Source organism: Eubalaena glacialis, chromosome 3 (assembly GCF_028564815.1).
Source record: "Eubalaena glacialis isolate mEubGla1 chromosome 3, mEubGla1.1.hap2.+ XY, whole genome shotgun sequence".
Lineage (NCBI taxonomy): Eukaryota > Metazoa > Chordata > Mammalia > Artiodactyla > Balaenidae > Eubalaena > Eubalaena glacialis.
The window spans coordinates 141925562-141947684 of record NC_083718.1 but is presented as its reverse complement, the minus strand read 5'-3'; the positions used below and the strand labels follow the sequence as shown (position 1 = coordinate 141947684).

The following is a 22123-nucleotide window of genomic DNA, read 5'->3' as shown; positions in this document are numbered from 1 at the left end:
TCTTTAGGGATGAACAAAGGTTTGCACATGCTGTTCTCTGTGCCTGGAATACCTGTCTCACCCCACCTGTATCCCCTCTCTATAAAGGTACATGTGAGTAGTTCTTAACCTTGGTTGCCCAGTAAAATCACTGACTCTAGTATCGGTTCCTGGGTCTCACCCCATGGAATTAATTGATCTGGGATGTGGCCTGAACACTGAGATATTTTAAAGCTTTCTAGGTGATTTATTATGTAGCCAGGGATAAGACCAGATGATCTGTGAGGGTTCATGATGGGTAGAAAGCCAAATGATGCCAGAAAGAGGGTGATAAGCTTCGGGAAAAGCATCAAGAGCTAAAGGTTTGAAAGTTGAAGCGAAGACCTGGGGTAAGTTCTGTAGAACATGAAGGCTTTAGTGTCAGAAAGTTGTGCATCTTGAATCCTTTTAACTCTTAAGTTTCATGTAGGAAACTTAAGGCAACTTTCAAGGTTGCCGTGAGGGTTAAATGAGGTGTAACATTTAATAAAAATAGTGGATTGAAAATGTTAAGCATTAAATAAGTAATACTTTATTACTCTCATTATAATAACATAGTCTTGAAGTCAGAGGATGCTAAAATTCCTTTTAAAATCCTAGTAGTGTGGTGGTTTTCCAGGTGGCATTTGAGGTGTGTGCCACTAGATGGTGATGTGACTAGGTCACTTTGCTTCTTCTTACTTCACTCCAAACTTAAAACATTTGACACTTCAGACCATTATATTTTGAAAACAGATACATTAAAATCAATATATTCTGATGTCACTAGAATCAGTGTCCCTAGATTCTAAATAAAAACTTTAATCAGATATGCTTTCTAGTTCATTAAGTTACACCAAATGCCAGGCATGGGACAAAGCAAGCTTTTTTTGATTGTTCTGTAATGTGCCCTCATCTTAAGATGCCAACTTTCCCAGGGGTCACCTTAACATGACAGTCTTCCTGTCTGTTTCCAGCATATCTGCACTATGGATTTAGGATGCAGGCTGGGTGTAAGTGCTGAGTTTGTATTTTGTACTACAAGATTTGGGTCCTAACAAATCTAAAGACTAATCTCATTCCTTTGCAAGACCAGCAAGTCAGGAAAGTTCTAAGCAAGGAGCTCAAGCTTTTATGCACTGTAATGTCCTACTTACCTGGAAAATATTTTGACTTCTCAATTCTTCAAAACATAATTCCCCAAACCTATTTTTAAGGAAAGGTACTCATCCTAGGGTCCGTGCAATAAAGACCTGTGCTTTATTACTCAATTAGAAAATTTACCAAGTATACGTGGTTCTATTATAGAACATACATATCTGATCGAATTTAGTTTTGCTTTTAACATAAATTATTAAATGCCACAAGGAGCCAAGGCACGAGAGAGCATATCAGAACAGATACCTTTCCAAGGAGAAGACAAAATTTAAGGAATTAAATATTGAAGGGGAAACACTCTGGGACGGGGAAATTCATTTGGAGGGGGAAACAGAGTGAGGGGTAGGTGCAGTTGGAGGGGGAAGCACAGAGGGAGGGGAAAATTCATTTGGAGGGGAAAACACGCTTATTGGTTCGTCTTCTTCCAGGGATTCAAAGCTCTCTTGTTCCTTAGGCTTAAAGGATAAGGCTTCTTTCCCATCCTTCTTTTCACAAGTCTCGCCCTGGAGTGGAGTACTTTCCTCCTTCTCTTCTTTCATTTCACAAGTCTCCTCCTCATCAGGGGAAGAGGTCTCCTCCTCTTCCTTTGGGTCAGCAGCCTCCGTCTGCCCAGGTAGGCACTTATTAAATGTTTGATCATAACAAGGTTGGGGAGATATGAGAAAACAAAGTACTTTCATTAAGCGTCTGGTGAGTCTAAACTGATGATCACGTGGCAGCTCGGGAAGCTCTGTTAATTTACTGCATGCGTCCCCATCACCCAGCAGTTCCATATCTAGTTCTCCACCTTAAAGAACCTCTCGGGATTTCCGTCGCAGTACTGTGTGCAACAGTGAGGAGGAACATAGACTTACACAGCTTTTGAACCAGGTTAATTATTTTGAAGGGTGATTGGGAGGCGAGGCACAACATCTGCTGCCTCCAGGCCCTGGGTATGAGGCATGAGAGGAAGGGCTGCTGATCTGAGTGGTGTAATAAAGCCAGACCATAGGCTGTGGATCTCATGAGATGGAGCTGGACCTAGCCGGGTGGAAGGACTCCAGACACCATGGCTCTTTCAAGTTGCACAGACCTTAGTACCATCACCTCAGGACGTCGAAGGCTGTCTGCCTTCCCCAGGAATCCCTGTCTGTCCCCTCCCCTCTCTGTTTAGAATAACGTCCGTATCTGCCCCCCCCACCCCGTTAGGTGACAGCAATGGCAAGCCTGCTTGTGGGAGAGTGGGGAACACATTTGCTTTCCCTGGGTTTCCTCTGCTCCCACCCATGTCCTCAGAACCTACCACAGGAGTTTGCACCCAGTAGTTCAAAATTTACTTTAAAAAAAAATGACCAAACTTCCCATTAGCCTTTTTGCCTTCCCCCTTCCTCAAACACAGAAATAGACCTCTCCCAGCCTCGCCTCCAAGCCTAGTCCCCGGTGTTGCTGGACAAAGAGCACTTCAGACGCGGGGCTGAGCCAAGACTCCTAGACCACGGCTCTGTCTCCTCAAACTTGTATCCAACTGAACATGCCCTTCCAAGATCGGATTATCCCCTTTCACAAGTCATGCCTAGGAAGGCCAATCAACTCTGAGACCAAGAAGGTTGATGCAAATGCCTTGGGGCTGTAGAGTTATCCTGGGGGTGATGGGTTTGTCTCCTTGCTTCCCTGCAAAAGACCAAACTATCTGTGAAAATGCTTCACATTTCCCATCCAGCCCTTTGTATTCCACTCCTACAAAATAGGCAGGAGCTCAGGGATCCTAGGTTTTAATATTATCCGTTATTGAGAGGCCCATCTTATTTCAGGGTTGGGGGTGAGCAAGAGGCCTTCAGATTTTAGAGGGATATGAGTTTTTCTGTAAGGTGGTGCTGTATTAGTGTTTTTATATTTTCTAGCTAGATAAAGAAATTTAATTTTTACCCAAATAGAACTATGGCTTTGGTTTCACAGTTTATACGGACTCCTGAAAGTTTATTAAAGTTCAAAAGCTTTCTTCCTAGAACATCCATGGGGTGTATATCTCCTACCTCCCAACCCCTCTCCTTGTAGTACTGGGGGGAGGGGTGCGTTTTTCCCGCCTGTTGCCAAGCACAGCCACGAAGATCAGCTCTACTTGCAGCTGCTTGTTTGACTCTCTGCCCCTCTTTCTTCCCAGCTCCATGTCTAGACTGTACTTCATCATATGCAGGGTGAAGCAGATCTCTAGGTGTGAGGGTCCAAGACCGGGTCTGTACCCTCTCACCAGGCAATTTGCCTCACACTGAATTCAATTAAGAGCACAGGCTTCCAAAAAAAGAAGAAAGAAAAAGAGCACAGGATTCTAGAGTAAAACGGCATGGGTTTGAATCCAGCCTTCACTCCTTAGCTGACTCGAGAAAGTTACTTAACCTCTCTGCTCCAGGTTCCTCTGTCTGTAATATGGGAATAATTATGGTACCTATGTCTGTAGGGACTCAGAAGAGTGCTTAGCATAGAGGAAGCGCTCAGTTTATATTCAGTATCATGGTGCTGTTATATGTTGAATAAATGAACCAGTAAAGAAAGGAGCAGGTTGCCATCAAGTCTTGGCTTTTGAAGGTAACTTAGAAAAAGTAATATTTTACTGACTTTCTTCCTCAGCCCCATAACAGATGGTCTGGTTCATGGACAGCTGAGAGTACATGTCCAGATTCCCACCAAGTATAGGAATCCCCCTCACCATATCCCAAATCGGTAGATTTTTGAGTCTCTGAGTCCTTTGCTTTGTGGGGGGCTCATGTCCTAACAAGTTGAGCCATCCCATTCTGTAACTGCCTTAGTTATTAGATTTTTTCTTCTTAAAAAGACCCAGAACCAATCTCCTTGTAACCTCTATCAATCTCACTCTGTTCCGTGGAAATTCAGAATATTGAACCCTGTACGCCCTATTCCTTAGGAAGGTTTTAGGTTCATTCATTTATTCATTCCACAAATGCTTATTAAGCAGTTGTGTGCCAGGCACCTTCACATTGAGAAGCTGTTCTTATCCTCATGAATCCTGTGATTGGGTGGGAAAGACAGCTAACAGTCACACAAATACGTATCATGACGATTTGTAAGGAATACTTAGAGCGCTACGGAAAGAAAAACGGGGGAAATTAATTTAAACATGGGTAGTCAAAGAAGGCTTGTATAATGGAAGTGACCTTTAAGCTGATGCCAGGCCATCTGGTTTGGTGGAGGGGAGGGGGCGGGGCTCCAGGCAGAAAGAACTGTGGAATGTGGGGTGGAGTGGAAGATATAGATGGGATTAGAGGGGTAGGCTAGGAAGGACATTTGTGTGTATAGTTAGGGAGTCTTAATTTTATTCCAGGTACAAAGAAAGACCACTGAAAGGTTTTAAGCAGGGAAGGGCCATTATCCATTTTATATTTGAAAAGATAACTGGCTGTTGTGTGGAAGAGAGATTAGAAGAGGGTGAGTGGGGAATTCCAGGTAAAAGGCAGCTGATGATGATTGATTGAATTAGGATGGTCACCAGAGAGATGAAAAGGAAACAAACTTGAGAAGTATATTGGAGGTAGAGTCCAGAGGATTTGGTGGTAGATTATCCAGAAGAAGCATCAGTTAGGTTAGCATTCTAGTACCTTTCCAGCTGGACAGTCACCAGCCAACAATCGGGTATTTTCAATATTATACCTAGTGGGTTTCTAATTAGGCAGCTGGAGGTGCCATCTATTAAGAAGAGGAAACCTAGAGGGAAAATGAATGGAAGGGATTTGGTTGTTGGATCAAGAATTTGGATTCGGTTGTGTTAATTAGGCTTTGAGATATTAAAATGCAGATGTTGAGTTGGCAATTGGATATAACAGACTAAGCTGGGAATTGTTAGCACGTTGTTGGAATTTAAAGCTGTGGGAATGTGTATGCTGTGACCTAGACCCTGAGTGTGCAAGTGGGAAGTGAGCCAGGACTGAGCCACGAGGGGTGAGTAGAATAGCAGAGATGGAAGCAGCAGGAGGAAAGCCGGAGAGTGGGTCATGGAAGTCTGGGTCTGGCAACAGGGATGGAAACTGGAATGGAGTGGGGTTTTGAAAATGATGTAGGCTGAGAGTAGGTAGGATTACATAGGTCACATGCAAAGACAACTCCTCCACTACATTTGCTGGGGAGGAGAGGGAAAAAAAACCCAGAAACTGGTGGTAAGTCCAGAGGAGAGTCTTATCATTTTCTTTTTTGTTGTTTATCCTAAATATTCCCCCAATTTGTTCATTCTTTATATTATAGTATTTCCAGAAGATCCTAAAACTTATGGATAGAAATGTTTTCCCCCAGAATAGGGTGCTTCACCCAAAACGTGTTCTGATCCAGCCAGGGCTGGGGCCAGGGCCAGCCTGTGGCTTTCCTTGTCTAAACACTCTATTAATAGATGCAACTAAGCTTAACTATTTAGGCAGTCATGCCCTCTGTTGGCTTATTCTGAAACTGCAATCAAATCAAGGTCTTGCATTGTTGTCAAGCTAAGTCCCTTCACTCTGTACTTGAGTGCTATTATCTGGAAGAACTGTTAATCAGAAGCAGGGGTAGACCAGGAGTTCTTGAGAAAGAATCTCTGATAACTAGTTGAGGTGGAAGACAACTCCAGGATAAGCAGACAAGGCAGGCTATTTATGATTCCTCTTTAACAGATGAAGAAACTGAAACTCAAGCCACAGTATCATTTAAGTGGCAAAAACTGAACTTCAGATCTTCATTCTGTCAGAGTTATACCATATTTCTTCTTAATTCTTTGGAATGTTTTTGCAGAATAGAAATATAAGTGAATGTTTAAATGTTGGTTGTTCTATACTTTTGTTTGGGACCATCTAAAAGGCAAATCATAGGAAGTAAGAGATATTCTTTCTTTCATTCACCAAATATTAATTGAACACCTACTGTATGCTAGACATGTTCTACATAAGGGGCATACAGTAGTGAATAAAACAGACAAACTTCATGCCCTCACATTCTAATATGAAGTGGTAAGACAATAAATAAGGCAAGATATATAATTAATTAGATAGTAATGGTAGTAAGAAGGAAACATAAAGCAGGGAAGGAAGATGTTGTTAAACAAAATGCAACTGAGTGAGTTTGAAGATCTATTTGGCTTTATCCAATGATTCATGAATTGGGCAGCATCCCATTTAACAAGTAGAATGGAACTCCAAGGATCTATACAAAATAGAAGGCTTTTATAGGGAGACGGAGGGTGGGACAAGGAAGTTAAAATGTGGATTATTTCAGGCAAGGTCACCTTCCCTTCCTGGGAAGGCAGGGGGTCTTATCAAGCAGATCCCCTCACTGGTGTTGATGAGGAAATTCCACACTGATTGGTTTAAAATTCCACTCCAAGGAGGGGCTGAAACTGCAGTTAGGTTAGGTGTTAAGTCCTAGTAGGGCTTAGCATACATGACTATTTTGGGCCTGTTTCTTTTCTTTTTTTTTTTAATTAATTTTTTAATTAAAGCATAGTTGATTTACAATGTTATATTAGTTTCAGGTGTACAACATAGTACTTCAATATTTTTATGGATTATACTCCATTTAAAGTTACTATATAATATTGGCTATATTCCCTGTGCTGTACATTACATCCTTGTATCTTATTTATTTTGTACCCAGTAGCGTGTACTTCTTAATCCCCTTCCCCTATCTTGCCCCTTCCCACTTCCCTCTCCCCACTGATAACCACTAGTTTGTTCTCTGTATCTGAGTCTGTTTCTGTTTTGTTATATCCATTCATTTACTTTATTTTTTAGATTGCACATGTAAGTGAAGACATACAGTATTTGTTTTTCTCTGTCTGACTTACTCCACTCAGCATAATTCCCTCCAGTTCCATCCATATTGTTGCAAATGGCAAATTTCTTTTTATGGCTGAGTAATATTCCACTGTATATAGACACCACACCTTCTTTATCCATTCATCTGTTGACGGACACTTGTGTTGTTCCGTACTGTTTTCCATTACGGCTGCACCAATTTACATTCCAACCAGTGTAGTGTACTAGGGTTCCCTTTTCTCCACATCCTTACCAATTTATTATTTGTGGTCTTTTTAACAATAGCCAGTCTGACAGGTGTGAGGTGATATCTCATTCAGTAGGTTGTTTTTTCATTTTGTTGATGGTTTCCTTCACTGTGCAAAAACTTTTTAATTACTTCCCATTTGATTATTTTTGCTTTTTGTTTCCCTTGCCTGAGGAGACAGATTCAAAAAAATATTGCTAAGATTTATGTCAGTGAGTGTACTGCTTATGTTTTCTTCTAGGAGTTTTATGGTTTCCAGTCTTGCATTTAGGTCTTTAATTCATTCTGAGTTTATTTTTGTATGTGGTGTGAAAAAAATGTTCTAATTTCATTCTTTTACATGTTCTTGTCCAGTTTTCACAGCATCACTTATTGAAGACACTGCCTCTTCCCCATTGCATATTTTTGCCTCCTTTGTCATAGATTAATTGACCATAAGTGTGTGGGTTTATTTCTGGTTTCTCTATTCTGTTCCATTGATCTATGCGTCTGTTTTTGTGCTAGGGGCCTGTTGTTTCTTTTTAAACAATATAAAATGAGCTGGGGTGTTGGTGTGGGACTTTTAGTTAGGGTGGCCAAGGAGGGTGACTTCAGAGTAAAGACCTGAGGGAAGTGAAGGAGCTGGGGGCAGAGCATTCCAGTCAGAATGCACAGCACTTGCAAAGCGCCAAGGTGGAGATCTCTCTGGCATCTTAGAGGAACAGCCAGGGGCCAGCATGGCTGGAGCAGGGTGAACACAGGGGAGAATGTTTGGAGACGAAAGTGGAGACATAACTGGGCAGATCACCTACAGATGACCTTACAGACCATCTAAGAACTTCAGCGTGTGATCCAAGGGGCTCCAGATTTCCTTTGGATGGTTTTAAGCAGAGGAGTGAAATAATCTTCTGAATTTTAACAGGAACATTCTAGCTGCTATAGACTGAGTGGAGGAGGGGCTGAAGCAGGGAGATGAGTAAGGAGGCTTTTGTAAAACTCCAGGCAAGAGATGATTTTACAGGGACTTCCCTGGTGGTCCAGTGGTTAAGACACCGCGCTTCCACTGCAGGGGACATGGTTTTGATCCCTGGTCAGGGAACTAAGATCCTACATGCCACGTGCCAAAGAATAGAAGAAAAAAAAAGAGAGAGAGAAAAAGAGATGATTTTATAGAAAGACAGTTGAATTTTATGAGGATTGAAAGTGGGTTGTGAAAGGAAGCATCAAGGATGACACCAAGGTGTTTGCTGAGACTGGAAGAATGAAGTTTCATTACCTGAGATGAGGAAGGCTAGGGAGCAGAGGAGGGGGCGGGGGAGTGGCTCAGTGCTGGACAGGTTAGATTTGAGATACCTGCTGGGCATCCCATTAGGGATGTCAAATTGGTGATTGGGTACGTAGGTCTGGAGTTAAGTAAGAGGTGGTGCTGGAGAGACAGATTCAGGAATTATCATTACATAGATGATATTTAAATTCATAAAGTGGTATGAGGTGAGATAACTAAGGGGATGTCGAGATGGAAAGATAAGAAGCTCCAGGAGCGAACCCTGTGGCACTCTGATAGAGTTTTGGGAGCTATGAAAAAAATGGCCAGAAGGTGGAAAGGAAGCTAGTAAAGTGTAGTGTCATAGAAGCCAAATGAAGAAAATAGTTTGAGAAAGAATAATCCATTGTGTCAAATTCTACAGATAGATTAAATAAGACTGAGAACTGACCATTGGATAGAGTATGGTTTCTCTAATTCTCCCCTGACTTATAATGGATTGTCTTGTTCTGACTCCCCCACCCCCCCCCCGCCCCCGCCCAGGTTGTGGCAGATACCAATATAAGTGCCATAGCAACTCAGCTTGAGAACATGTCTACGGGCTACCCCCTTGGTTCACCCGCTGCCGAGCACCATCTGGAGGACACAGAGTGAGTATTCTAGATGCAGAGTGCCTCTTATGTGTGTGGGCAAAGCTCAGTGAGACCTTTTCCAGACTGTAGAGTGTGCTCCCTAAAGGAGAGGAATGGGCAAGTACACATCACCTTTTCTAACTCCTAGGGAATCTCCAAGAAAGCAACAGGGTTGCCCTACTTCTCACAAGGCTTTGCTCCACTGCGTGAGTTCTTCACAGACTGTTCCCACAGGGCCTGCACACACTGCACCTGGCCACTGGCACTGGTGCCTGTGCCCTCTCCCCTCAGAAGCCTCAGATTTATAGCCCAGATGCACCCGTCTTCATTACGCAAGGAACCAGGTTTCCTCAGTTTTCTAAGCTAAAATCTTGTTCTGAGGTTAAATCTTCTTGTCATACTTGCTGGCATTTTTCACTAAAACCTGTCACTGCAGTTAAAGTTGCTCATTAAAGCAGTGTTTCTCAAACTAGAATGTCCATAAGAATAACCCAAACAGCATATTTAAAAATGCTAATTCCTCTGGCCCATTCTCAGAGATTCTGAGTAGGTGATCTAGGGTGGGGTTCTCTGGGACAGTGTTGCTGCAGATAAGCCGAGGACCCACACTTTGAGAAATGCTGCCCAAAGTTATTCCTCTCCACTATACCAGTGCCTGGTCACTAGCTGGTGCTCAATAAATGTTTGTTGGCTGATCCGAACCCTTTATTGGAATGATCTGATGGTCACAGCCATTCCCAACTTTTTCCTGATTGTTCATTAACTTAAATGACAGCTTTGAGTTTGTTTTTCTTGAGGAAAGAATATTAAACTAGGCTCATTTTACTTTTTTTTCATTATGAAAGTAATGAACGCTTGCTATTAAAATGTGACAAATACATGAAAGTATAACATTTTCGGGCTAGAGTGGCCATTTACTTAAAAAAAAAAAAAAAGAAATCAGGACCCTTATATGAAGAATAGTATACACTTAGCATCCTTTAACATGTCCATGGAACTACCGAGATGCCCTGTGATCTTGGGTCCTTTGCTATGATTCCACAGCTCCTGGCAGGTTGGGAACTACTAGCATAAAAGAATTTAAAAATCACTTATAATCTGACCACTGTTAACATTTGGAGATTTTTTTTTTTTTTTTTTTACTAGTCTTCTAAGTGAAAGTAAATTAAAACTAACTGAAAGTGTGAGATAAATGGAGGTAAACTCCATCGAATGCTGCCAGTGGAGGAGTGAAGCTGCATTCCTCCGTCTCCCGGAGAAAACAGGCTCTAATTGTGAATAGGTACAATTATGAAGGTCTCTAATGATTTGGTGGCCCCCAGGGGCTAGCTCTAAAACAATGGCTTTGGACATCTAGGTTCCTATTTCAATATCCTTGGAAATAGGAGCTGTGTTTGAAAGAGGAGACATGAATCAAGTTCATGTCTAGCCAGTGGCCTATTACTGAGAGTGCTTATAAGGCCACAAAGTGATGAAACGTAGAGCCTTATTCATGACATCATTACTATTCAGCCACAGGGGATAATACTTCATTATTTCAGCAGATATTTATTGAGTGCCTTCCTAAGGCTAGACACTACAAGTGCTGGGTCCTGAGGACTCAAACTTAGAAACGTAGGTGAAAGCTTGCCCCAGTCCTCATAGAACTGCCAGAGGATTGGAAAAACAGACCCATAAATCCATGGTTATAAAAGAGTTGGTAAGTGTTGGAGAGCTTAGTTCAGTGAGAGAGAGAAGTAAGCACGGAGTCCTGTGAAGCCATGGAAGAGAGGCATAACTCAGCTAGGGAGGGTACTTGGAGGCACTAATGCTTAACCTGAGTTTTTAAATAATTGGAAAAAACAGGAGTGGCATTTTAAACAGGTAATAATATATACGGTATAGACGTTCAGCAATTACTATGGATGCCTGCTGTAAACAACCAGCAAGTGCATAGCAAACAACTGGTATCGGTGGGAAGCAGCTGAAAATCAAGCTTAAAATAAGCCAGACAAAATCGAGGAGGAGGAGAGGGAAAAATATTCTAGTCAGACAAAACAACATATTCAAAGGTTGCTCATATCCCAGTTTTGCAAATTTCTCTATACACGAATGGCTGCATTTATATCAGATGGCTCTGCCTCTCGGACGTGCATGCTGCCGCAAAACAAGTGACCCTGCCAGGATACGCATACAAACCTCCTGCAGATAAGACAACAGGGCCCAGGTACCAGAGTTCCTTTAGGTTTTTACCCTTTGGACAACCACATATGGGAATAAGAAATCGGCATTAGTTAAGCTTAGCTTTAACTCCTTGAGCCCACACATGTAATTTAATTTTTACCCATGTTGTTTCTGAGAGAGATGACTTCCACACTGGACAAAGCTTTGAAAATCTAAATTATACATTTGAAACAAATTGTCTTTATCCATTTTGCTTCACCTTGGTTTCTCTCTTCTCTCCTGGATTTCAGTTCTCATTTACATAGTCGTGATTCTGAGGGTGTGACAGGCACAGTGCTTGGTGCTGGGAATGCCCAGAGGGCGGAGACTTAAGGAGTTGATAATCTGGTAGAGGAGAAAGATGGTTAAGAAATCATGATACAGTATGACAAGTGCTATATGGAAATCTGGACCAAGAACAAAGGGAGCACAGAGAAGGTGGGGGTGAATGCTTCCAAGGGAGTCAGGAAAGCATCGCATTGGAGATTGGAGGTGGGTTTTGAAGAATGAGTTCCCACATTCAGTGGAAGTGGGGATCAGGTGCAGCGAGGATATTCAGGCAGAATAACAGCAGCCATTACTGAGCTCTAGGGCTGCCGTCACCTGCTCTGTTCAGAGGTCCACCTGTGGACTGCGGTGTACACCAAGCTCAGGTGATACCCCACCTCTCCATCTCCATGCACGTTATTCAAAGATGTAAAGACAGTTCTGTTCAGCTTTAGACAGTAAGTTTAAAAGTTAAAAACTAAGCAAAAAAAAAGAGTGCTTTGACAACTTCAGCATCATGACTTTATTTTCAGTTAAAAAACAGTGGGTTTTATGAAAGAGAAACCTCTAAAACATCAAAAATACTGGCATGGTATAGGGAATTCAAAAATAAGTTTCTAGATTGCTTTCTGCCAGTTTGATTTGATAAACTGACCATCATCATTTCGCAGTATGAAAGTCTCTCTCAAATCTGTGTTCTTCCATTAAAATGAAATTCCCTCTCAATATCTATTCTTGAATTAAACAGCGTGCATTGTGTTTTCAGAACACCTCCACCTAAGATTATTACTTTGGAGAAAGGCTCTGAAGGATTGGGGTTTAGTATTGTAGGGGGTTATGGAAGTCCCCATGGAGACCTGCCAATTTATGTCAAGACTATATTTGCAAAGGTATTTTTTTCCTTTTTACTGTACTTTTTTTTTTTTTTTAAACTTAGGTGAGATTTTTTTGTGTGTTTTGCTTTGCTTTACTTTGGGTGATACCTGAATGTGTGCATGTATGCTTGTTTCATTTTCATCTTACAGGAAATTCCCACACCACACTAGTGCAAGAAGTGTTCTTTTATAAAAGTGGAGTCACAAGAAGTGTAATATTCTTTAGACCATTTTACAAAAGTAGATGCTAACAGATTTTAAAGAGTCTTCTTTCAACAGCCAGTGTAAGGAGTATGGCATGCTCTTTGGAAGAGCTCTTTGGCCTTGGAAGTATTGTTCTTGCTTGAACAAAGATTTAGCTTTCTACTTTAAGATATTGCAGAGGGCCATGGCATAAAGCTTTGTACAAGCCTGGGATCAGTGCAACATTAATGGCTGCCCATCACTAAAACCTCAGGATGCTTTAGCTGAAGGTGGTTTCTGTCTTCCAATAGTCTGCCAAGTACTTGCAGGATCAACCCAGTGAGTTAGACTAAGACTGGATAATGGGGGACTTCCCTGGCGGCACAGTGGTTAAGAATCCGCCTGCCAATGCAGGGGACATGGGTTTGAGCCCTGGTATGGGAAGATCCCACATGCTGCAGAGCAACTAAGCCCGCATGCCACAACTACTGAAGCCCATGCGCCTAGAGCCTATGCTCCACAACAAGAGGAGCCACAGCAATGAGAAGCCCGTGCACCACAACGAAGACTAGCCCCTGCTCGCCGCAACTAGAGGAAGCCCACGCACGGCAATGAAGACCCAACGCAGCCAAAAATTAAATAAATAAATTTATAAAAAGAAAAAAAAAAGAGGATAACGGTATCTTTCAAGAATTAAGTAGTCCAATTCATCCTACTTAATACACAGGTCATAGTGTAGGTTTCTACTGCTGCCACTAGATGGCTCTTAGATAAGTTTTTAATTTCATTATTAAAGTTGGAATTTAAATTTGTTATAAACTTTTAAGATCTCTGAAAGTATTTAGTTTTGATACTACAACTTTATTCTTCATTGCTTTTATCACAATCATTTGTTTATTAATTGATCCAATTGCCTCCTAGTGCTTCATTTTCCTAAAGAAATAAAGGCCTTCCAAAGAAGAAATAAGATAGATTCTTTCTCTTTCCAGAAGGCTGTACTATACACTGTATACAAGTTTGCTTTTACCTATGCAGATCTTATCACCTGTTAATTGGGTGTAACCGTGACCTGACATAAGCCTCAAGTCATTTGGCGTTTGCTTTTGGAACACATTAGGCAGCTACAGATTTACACACCTGTTTCCATCTTGCTAGGATGCCTGTCAAGGGGGCATGTTATTCCCATACACACATCTGTTGACCTGATGATGGATAAACAGGGAAAGGAAAGGCAGATCAGAAACATTCTGGATGACAGTGCTGCCCCAGTCTGATAATTCCCAAGGTGGATAAACCACCTACAGACCCTCCTTTTCCTAGGATAACACCATAAGTAGCTGTGATAATGATTCTTTGGGAGGATTGTTATACTTTGCATTTAAAAGAGCCAGCTATGGAGATAATGACAGTGGAATGGCTGCAAAGTGAGCCCCCACTAAGCTAGAGATTCCCCCCATAGGAGTTTTGATCTAAGAACTACAGCTATATGTTTTCTTTTTTTTTTTAAACACTGAACATACATTCTTTAAAATGTTTATCTCTGATTCAGGTTTCTGGATCTCAGATGTCCACAGGGTGGACACAGGGTGTGGATTATTACGTGACCTTTTTGGTGTCCTAAGCATCTTTTAACAGTTCTCTTGCTCAACTAAGAAATTAATTTGGCCCATCCAGGTCTTTTCTTCCCCTCCAGAAGTAGGAAGAATCACAGACACTTAGGGTGTGTAGGATTTGCGAGGCTTAATCAGTCTGATTAACAGGCTGTCAAGGCCTTCCATTTTCTTTCAGGTGTTTGGTTGGAAACTTCAAAACTTCAAAATCAAAGCCAACTTTAGATCTTAGTCCCTTCAGCAGCCGAATTTTACCATAAGCCAACAAGAGATTGACCTAAAGACTTCAACAACCCTGAAAATTGAGGGAGTTTTTTGGAGCCTGGGAAATCTGAAAACATGAGTTTGATTATCATTCGTTTCATTTTATTATACTACCACCATGACTGAGTAAATACCGTGTGCCGTACACTTAATCCTTAGAACAGGACGAAAGATAGATAATAAAGCCAATTTTACAGCATAGGGAAGGCGAAGTGACCAAACTAGGACACAGCAAGTGGGTAAGGCCACGTTTCCAAGCTAGATGGAGGTGTCTGTGAGCCATTTATTTCTTCCTTCCCTTATTTAGTCTACAGATGCCACATTAATAAAGTAGGAGAGGAGATTCAGGTCAGTGTAATTATCAAGTAAGCACGGCAATACCTGAAATAGTGTACACATCCTAGAAAGTTGAAAAATCGACCTTTTTTGCATTAGTGAAAATGAAAACTTGAAGAGCTTAATGTGCTTTTTAAAGAACTAATTACACAGGTATCTGAGGTTAACTGAAACCCTTAAATCTCAGCATGTAAAATTTATTAAAATCAAGTTAGATTTATCCATTAGCATTACTTGTTTAATCCTGTCTTCAGTGCAGTTAACACACTTTCTTAAAAGAAAAAAAAAAATTTGAATAAAGCTGCAAATTATTTAATCTTGGTATTTTCCCCTCAGTATAGTCCTGGTTTTGAATATTCTTTATCACATCTTTTTACAGGAATTCCACCCTTTTCACGGCTTTGAAATTCTAGATAATTCACCCACCACCTCAGGACCTCCATGCTGTAGGACACAGGTCTCTGGAGTGTTAGTGCCTCTTAGCTCGGCTTCTGCAGGAGGCCATCAGCGACCAGGTGCCCGCGGGCCTTGGTTAATTTCCCCAGTAGTTCGACATCATTTAGAGGACTCTTCTGGCACTAACTTTTCAAGGAGTTCTCACAATTACCCTGACAGATGGAGAAAGCTTCCTGTGAATCATTTTCTAGGTCTTTTCTTTCCTTACTCGTCCAAAGTATTTCTAGTAATATCATGGCGTTTTTGATACTCAGCTTTAGAATGAAGAAAAGCCCAAGTTTCACTTGCTTTGTGCCGTTCAGAAGAGCCATGCATGACTGAATATGTAATGAAAGTAGTCATTTAGAAACCTATTTAGATGGATCAAAGGTAAAGTTGAAGCTATTGAATATGATATTGCAAAATTTTAGGACTGCTCCACTTCTGTGTATTTATATATATATATATAGAACAGCTTTATTGAGATATGTTCACATACCATAAAATTCACGCATTTAGAGGATAAAACTAATACCAGATTCAGTTCTGCCTTTGTATGCTACATATTCATGAATGTGACATGATATGACATTCAAATTCCATTCAGTACTGAATATTGAAATAAGGTCCTACTTGTATTAAAAGAAATGTGAGCGTCAGGACATTTCTACTAGTATGTTATGTAAACAATGCATAATTATGATTACTATTCAACCATTATTCAAATAACATATCCTACATTATTCTTAGTTTTCTTAATTTAAAAATATTACCTAGAAATAACTTTAATTGGTAGTTTTAAAAGTTTTTCTTTTAATATGCACACCATAATATTAATATTATTTGAATATTAATTGCATCGTCCTAGATTAAACTGGAATGTTTCTTGTTTGCAGGGAGCAGCTGCAGATGACGGCCGATTGAAGCGAGGTGATCAGATTTTAGCTGTTAATGGTGAGACTCTGGAAGGTGTTACACATGAGGAAGCTGTGGCCATTCTAAAACACCAGAGAGGGACTGTAGCCTTAACTGTGCTGTCCTGAGCCTTCGGTCCTGATCACAAGATAGATGTGGTTGTAGAATATCCATAGGAAGACAAAGTTCTGAGGATGAAAAGCAGCCTCAACTAAAACCCACCTTCATTCTTACCATCTCAACCTCTCTGCTTGGGAGAGATGGCCCAGGTTTCACGTGAATTTCCCAAGTTGACAATCTAATGTTTCCCAGATTCTCTCACATCTTGGTGAGGTTAATTTCTAACAGCTGAGTCTTATGCGTTTTGCATTTAACATCAATGTTTATCAACTAGTAGTAAGTGATTCTGATTATATTTGCTGAAATGGAAGTTAACAACCTCTCATTCCTTGTGTCCTTCTCTCCCCATCCCGACTCATACGGAGGCTGGGCAGCAACCAGATCGCATCTGATGAACAGAAACAAATGTTAAGCAACTTGTCATCTCACTCATGATTTACGTATGCTAATTGTCTCTCTTCAGATACACCAGAAAACATTAGCAGTGTAATTAACTTAGCAGTGATGCCCATGATGAAATACCAGATTCTCCTGTGGGAAATTACTGTGCTCTTTTCTGTACGACTTATCATCAAATAAGCCTCAAATTCATTTCTCTGGGTAGATCTTTATAAGTTAGTCATTGGTGATTATGATGAGTCAATTTGCAGACTGTAATCTAAAAATTCTGAATGGCTTTCTAATTGTTTTCTTAGCTACATAAATGCATACTACTGAGAAAATGCACCTTCTTCTCAGCAAGAACAATTAGCATCCATATTCTGAATTCTAACAATGCTAAGTTATCCTCAAGTCTGGGAAGTTCATCTGGAGTTAACAGCATTTCAGTAGGCAGGCATCATTCCCACACCTCAGGCTTCAGACGAGGAGGTGGAAGCCCCAGAACCACACTGCAGAGATCAGCAAGTTTTTACTAAAGTCAGCCAAGGTCTGGATGGCCTTGGCATTGTGCAAAGTGGAGTGACAAATTTGAGTATCCCTCCGCTTGGCTCCATACCTGTCAGTCGAGCAGCACACAATGTAGGAACATAGATGGAGCAACGCACTTAGCCACAAAGTGACTGAACAAATGGACTGAGCCTAGGAATCAGTGATGGCTCCTTGGCGACTGTTTTCTGGTCTCCAGGCAGCCTCCCATTTGCTGAAGTGTGCATGCTAAGAAAGCAACTACAGCAGAAAATACAAGAATACCTTTAAAGTTGGTTCGGGGCCTTCTTATTCAGGTATTAGCAGGAAAAGTGGGGGGGAGGGAGATGCTTATCAATGAATGTTATAGGTTCTTCTGTGAAAAAATGCACCACAAAAGATGAGTATCAGAATGGGTAATAGAAGTAGTGTGGCATTATTTACCTAAAACACAATGCTGCAAATGATTCACAGTAACTATCAAAATGTAATGGGCTCCAATTTAAAATGTTATTTAATAAGTATAGATTTTAATTGAGAACTATCTTTCAGTAGATGTAATCACAAAGTGCATTAACTCTTGTTGGAATAATTTGTGGCTATTCCAAAGTATAGAGTCCCTAAATTTCATGTTGAAAATGTCTTTCATTACTGGTATTAAGTTTTCTGAATTTACACATGGCTTTTGAAATGTCTAATGTATCCCAAGATACGCAGTGTTGTTAGAAATTATTTTTCAATGCATGAGAACCTATCAGCCTCAGAACGTTCTCTGTTAATTATATCTGCAAGGACACCTCAAGCAGCCAAGAAGAAATAAAGCCCAAATAAAACTTGAAAATGCACCTTAAAAAAAAATACATACATATGTTATATATATATACTTTTGAAATGTGATTCTGCTTGATTTTGATGGAATGGCCATTAAATACACATTTTGAAGTAACATATCATTGTTTTGTTTCTTTACACATTATCCTTTTAGGACACGCTACAACAAGTCTCTTGATAAAGGAATTGTGGTGCTTTATACTCCTTGCTGCAGTAAATTGATATAACTATTGCTTCTCATAACTGGTTCTGTCTCTGCTTGCATGACTAGTAAATAACTGCCTTCCCAAAAACATTTTTTTTTTTGCATCAGAACTTACCAAGCTAAGAGGATATGAAGATGGGAATTTGTGAAAGGAGTAGTTCTCTCATAGCCACATATATTGTTATAGCCTCATCATTTGGGCCATTTAAGTATAGTAATGATATCATTTATTAGAGTTAGCATGAGAGGGAAGTAAACCAGGAAAGATAAAACTGCTGAATGTTTGTATGTATAAGATATTTCCAAAAATTCTAAATAAATATAGTTACCAAGGAGCAAATGGAGTTATATTATATATGAAAAAGTTTAATTTCTGCATCTGGTTTTGTGTTTTCATCAGCTATTTTGTTCCCTAATAGAAAAAGAATCAACTTTTCACAAAGTCTAGTGTCCTATTAATATCTAGGATCCATTAATAGCTGTCTCGTATTAATTGCTGCTGTGTTGTCAGGCATTAGAAGAGATACTTTACAAAGGAGGCGGTATAGCAGTCCAGAAGGTGAGTCTTGGCATCACACTGCCTGAGTTTGAATCTTGATGTAGTAGCCATGTGACCTTGTCCAAGTTATTTAGTTTCTTTAATCAGAAAGGGGGGAGAGGAGGGTTCAAAGCACTATAATGAATAACATCTGAGTAGAACTCTTAGTCTAGTGCCTGGATCGTAGTAAGTACTACATAAATAAATATTAACAATAAACCTCTTATCCCATTTATGGAGATGGTCTGAAATTAGACACATGCTGGTGATTAGTGGTTTCAATAAGTAACCTTTAAAAAAAAGATATTTCCTAGAGTGGCTTAGCTCTGAATTGTTGCCCCAAGTCAGATAACAAAGTGTGTAACTGATTAAAATTGTACGAGCTTGTGTAACTAGAGCTTGTGTTATCAAAAAGCTGAAACCAAGGCTTCCATTGTCAGCCGTGCCACTGGGATATAGCTGGATGGGGAGTAATACCAACTCCATATGCCTGCTGCCCACCTCCGGAACCAGGCAAGGCACTTCAATTACCATCAACCCTCGGCAAGCAATTTTAACCTGGTACATTCCAGGAAATTGGAATTGTAAACTATTGTTTTATTAACCCAGCCACACTCCCTTTCTTCCCTTCTTCACACCCATCCACTGTCAAAGAAGTCAGCCCCCCCCCCACCCCCGCCTCCACCAGATGAGATGCTTCTTTGAAAATACGGACTAGGTCACATTCACCTTCATGTTAATTTCATCCAGTGTACTTTTCAAATTCTGTATGTCCCATCTTTAGATGTTTTATTTGGGTCTTTTTAAAATATCTTCCATTTCCCTCCTCATGTCCATGTTTTCCTTTACATCAGAGGTCAACAAACTTTTGATGTGAAGAACCAGATAATACATATTTTAGGCTTTTCAGGCCTTTGTAATCTTTGTCATAAGTACTGAACTTTGCCATTGTAGCATGCAAGCAGCAGTAGACAAAACATAAATGAACAAGCTGGCTGTGTTCTAATAAAGCTTTATTTACACACACAGGCAGTGAGCCAAATTTGGCCCACAGGCTGTACTTTGCCCCTGCTTTATAGACGTGAATATATTTTAAGACTATAGTAGTTGGGATCCTTATCTACTATAGTATTCCATCTTTGCTATTCCTGGAGTGTTCTATTGATTGAATTTTCTTTCCTGATTATGGATGGGTCTTATCTTTTGGCTTCTTCGCATGTCTGATAATTTTTTATTGGATGCAAGCATTGTAAAATTTACGTTGTTGGGTGATGGATTCCATTGCATTCCTTTAAATGGCAGTGGACTGTTCTGGCATGCAGTTATGTTAACTCATAATCAGTTTGATCCTTTCAACTCTTGTTTTCAGGCTTTCCTAGGGCAGATCTAATGCAGCCTTTAGAGCTAATTTTGTCCCACTGTTAAGGCATTCTGAAATTTCTATCCAATGCCTGTATATCATGAGGTCTTTCCACTCTGACAGGTGGAAACCATCCACAGCCCTGTCTGAACTCCAGGTGATTCTTTCCTTGAAGAGTTCCCTCTCGTGCATGTGCAGATTCATATTCCAACCAAGACTTAAGGGCCTCTATAGCTGCAGGGCTCTAAGCTCTTACTCCATGCAGCTCCCTCCTGGCCAGCACTCTGCCTTACAGCTCACGCACCATGGCCTCCCTGAACTTTGATCTCTCTCTGCAACTCATGGAGTCTATTTGGTTCCCCTTCCCTGGGTTGTAGCCTGGGTACTGCCTCCAGGCAGTAAACCGGGGCACTTGTAGACCTTCCCTTGTTTCCCTTCTTTTTGGGCATTAAAATCCTGTGCTACCTGTTGTCCAATGTCTGAAAACTTTTTTCATATATTATATCCACTCTTCCATTGTTTACTACAGCAGGTGCTAAGGGCAATTCCCATAGCACTTAATTCATGGACAGAAGCAAAAGTCCTTTATTCTTGATCTAATCAAAAGGATTTAAGGTGATAATAAGAATCAATTTCTCACAATATGATGATTCAATTTTCTGTAAGCATTTTGCAGTTAAAGAAGCACTAGCCCAGTAAGCCCCCTTGGTTTCTCCCAGTTTCTGGAATTGACAGCCCATTTGACTCAGTCCTTGGGTTCCTTCTCCCACCCCTGCCCACAGCCACCCCTTCCCAGGTGACCTAGGGAGGATATCCCTCTTCAGGAACACACTTTTTCAGGATGAGGACTCCCACCATCTTATCTTGGGAGATGGAGCCACATCGCCTTTCCTTAGTGTTGGTTTTCAAACTTTATAAGAAACTGAAACTTTTTGTCCCCAATTCCTCTCCCCAATTTTATACTTTATTTATACTTCTGTTTTCCTATTAACGTCAATCAGAATAGTGAGACTTTTTTGAACACACAATTTTAAATTTAGGTAATAGTTCCAGTTTTATGTCAGCCTCCTGCAAATGTAAAATTTTTGACAGCTTGACTCTCAAACTTCAAATTCTCTATATTTAAGTAAAGATGAAAAAAGAAACATTTCACTGTCTGTATAACACCAAGATAAACTGAAATTTGGAAGTGTTCTCTGTGTGTGTGTGTGTGTGTGTATGTGTGTGTGTAAGAGTCTCTAACCTGCACCCATTCTGAGCAGTGCTTCCATTTCCAGTCACTTTAAGGAGGAAGAAGCTGCTCTGGTCTTGAGTCCCGGAGATGCTGCTGTCAAGTATCAGGACCTGTGCTGGGGAAAGCTATATAGGAGCAAATGTTTTTTCTGATCCTCCTTCTAGAATCAGATTTTAGAAATTGTGGCAGCCTCAGAATTGGAGTCTGTCCTGCTTGCCACAATGCCACTCTCATTTCACAGGTGGGAAAAACATGGCAGAGAGAGTAAGTGGCTTGCCGAGTCCACTCAGCTAATTTGCAGGCAGAAGAGTCTTCAGTAAATCTTGGTGGAAATTCATCAATTTAGCAAACTGTCATAGAGCACCCACACATGGCTTCTAAATTAGCCCCAAATTTTTAAAGCTTATTTCAGTTCTCCCTAACTTAGCTCCACAACACAAGGCACTTGCAAGACAAAAATAAAGGCTAGGAGACCAAGAAAAATAGACGTATATTTTGGAGGTTGACAAAGAAGACCCAGTCTGTCAACTCCCCATACAGCTCTACATTCTGGGAGGAATTCCCATAGCAGTTTAGGCATTCTTCTCAAGGCAGCCATAGCTGATGACAGGTGCAGTGTCACCTGCCCCTCCTGCCTAATGTCTTGACTGGGCACGTGCCCCACTTTCCTCTCCTGGGAGAGCAGAAGAAATGTGATGGAGTGAGGGGTACCAACCACTCCAGAAACATTTTATTTCCTGGGAACTTCAGGATAGCTGTTTGAAAACAGATTCCAAGGACCCCCACACCCTGAGGGA

At 40.8% G+C, this 22123-nt stretch overlaps 1 protein-coding gene across 5 annotated transcripts in view; it reads left to right on the top strand.

Moving 5' to 3' along the window:
- The window catches only part of PATJ (PATJ crumbs cell polarity complex component), a 350262-nt gene extending 332156 nt beyond the window's left edge, over nt 1–18106 (top strand). For 4 of the 5 annotated variants that reach the window (XM_061184132.1, XM_061184131.1, XM_061184130.1 and 1 more), the window contains 3 exons: nt 8957–9063; nt 12281–12404; nt 16114–18106. In XM_061184132.1, the coding sequence (XP_061040115.1) occupies nt 8957–9063; nt 12281–12404; nt 16114–16260 (378 nt within the window). In that variant the 3' untranslated portion in view covers nt 16261–18106. The remainder of the gene's footprint in view (nt 1–8956; nt 9064–12280; nt 12405–16113) is intronic. The other variant, XM_061184133.1, reaches the window with a different exon arrangement.
- The last annotated feature ends 4017 nt before the right edge of the window (nt 18107–22123 follow it).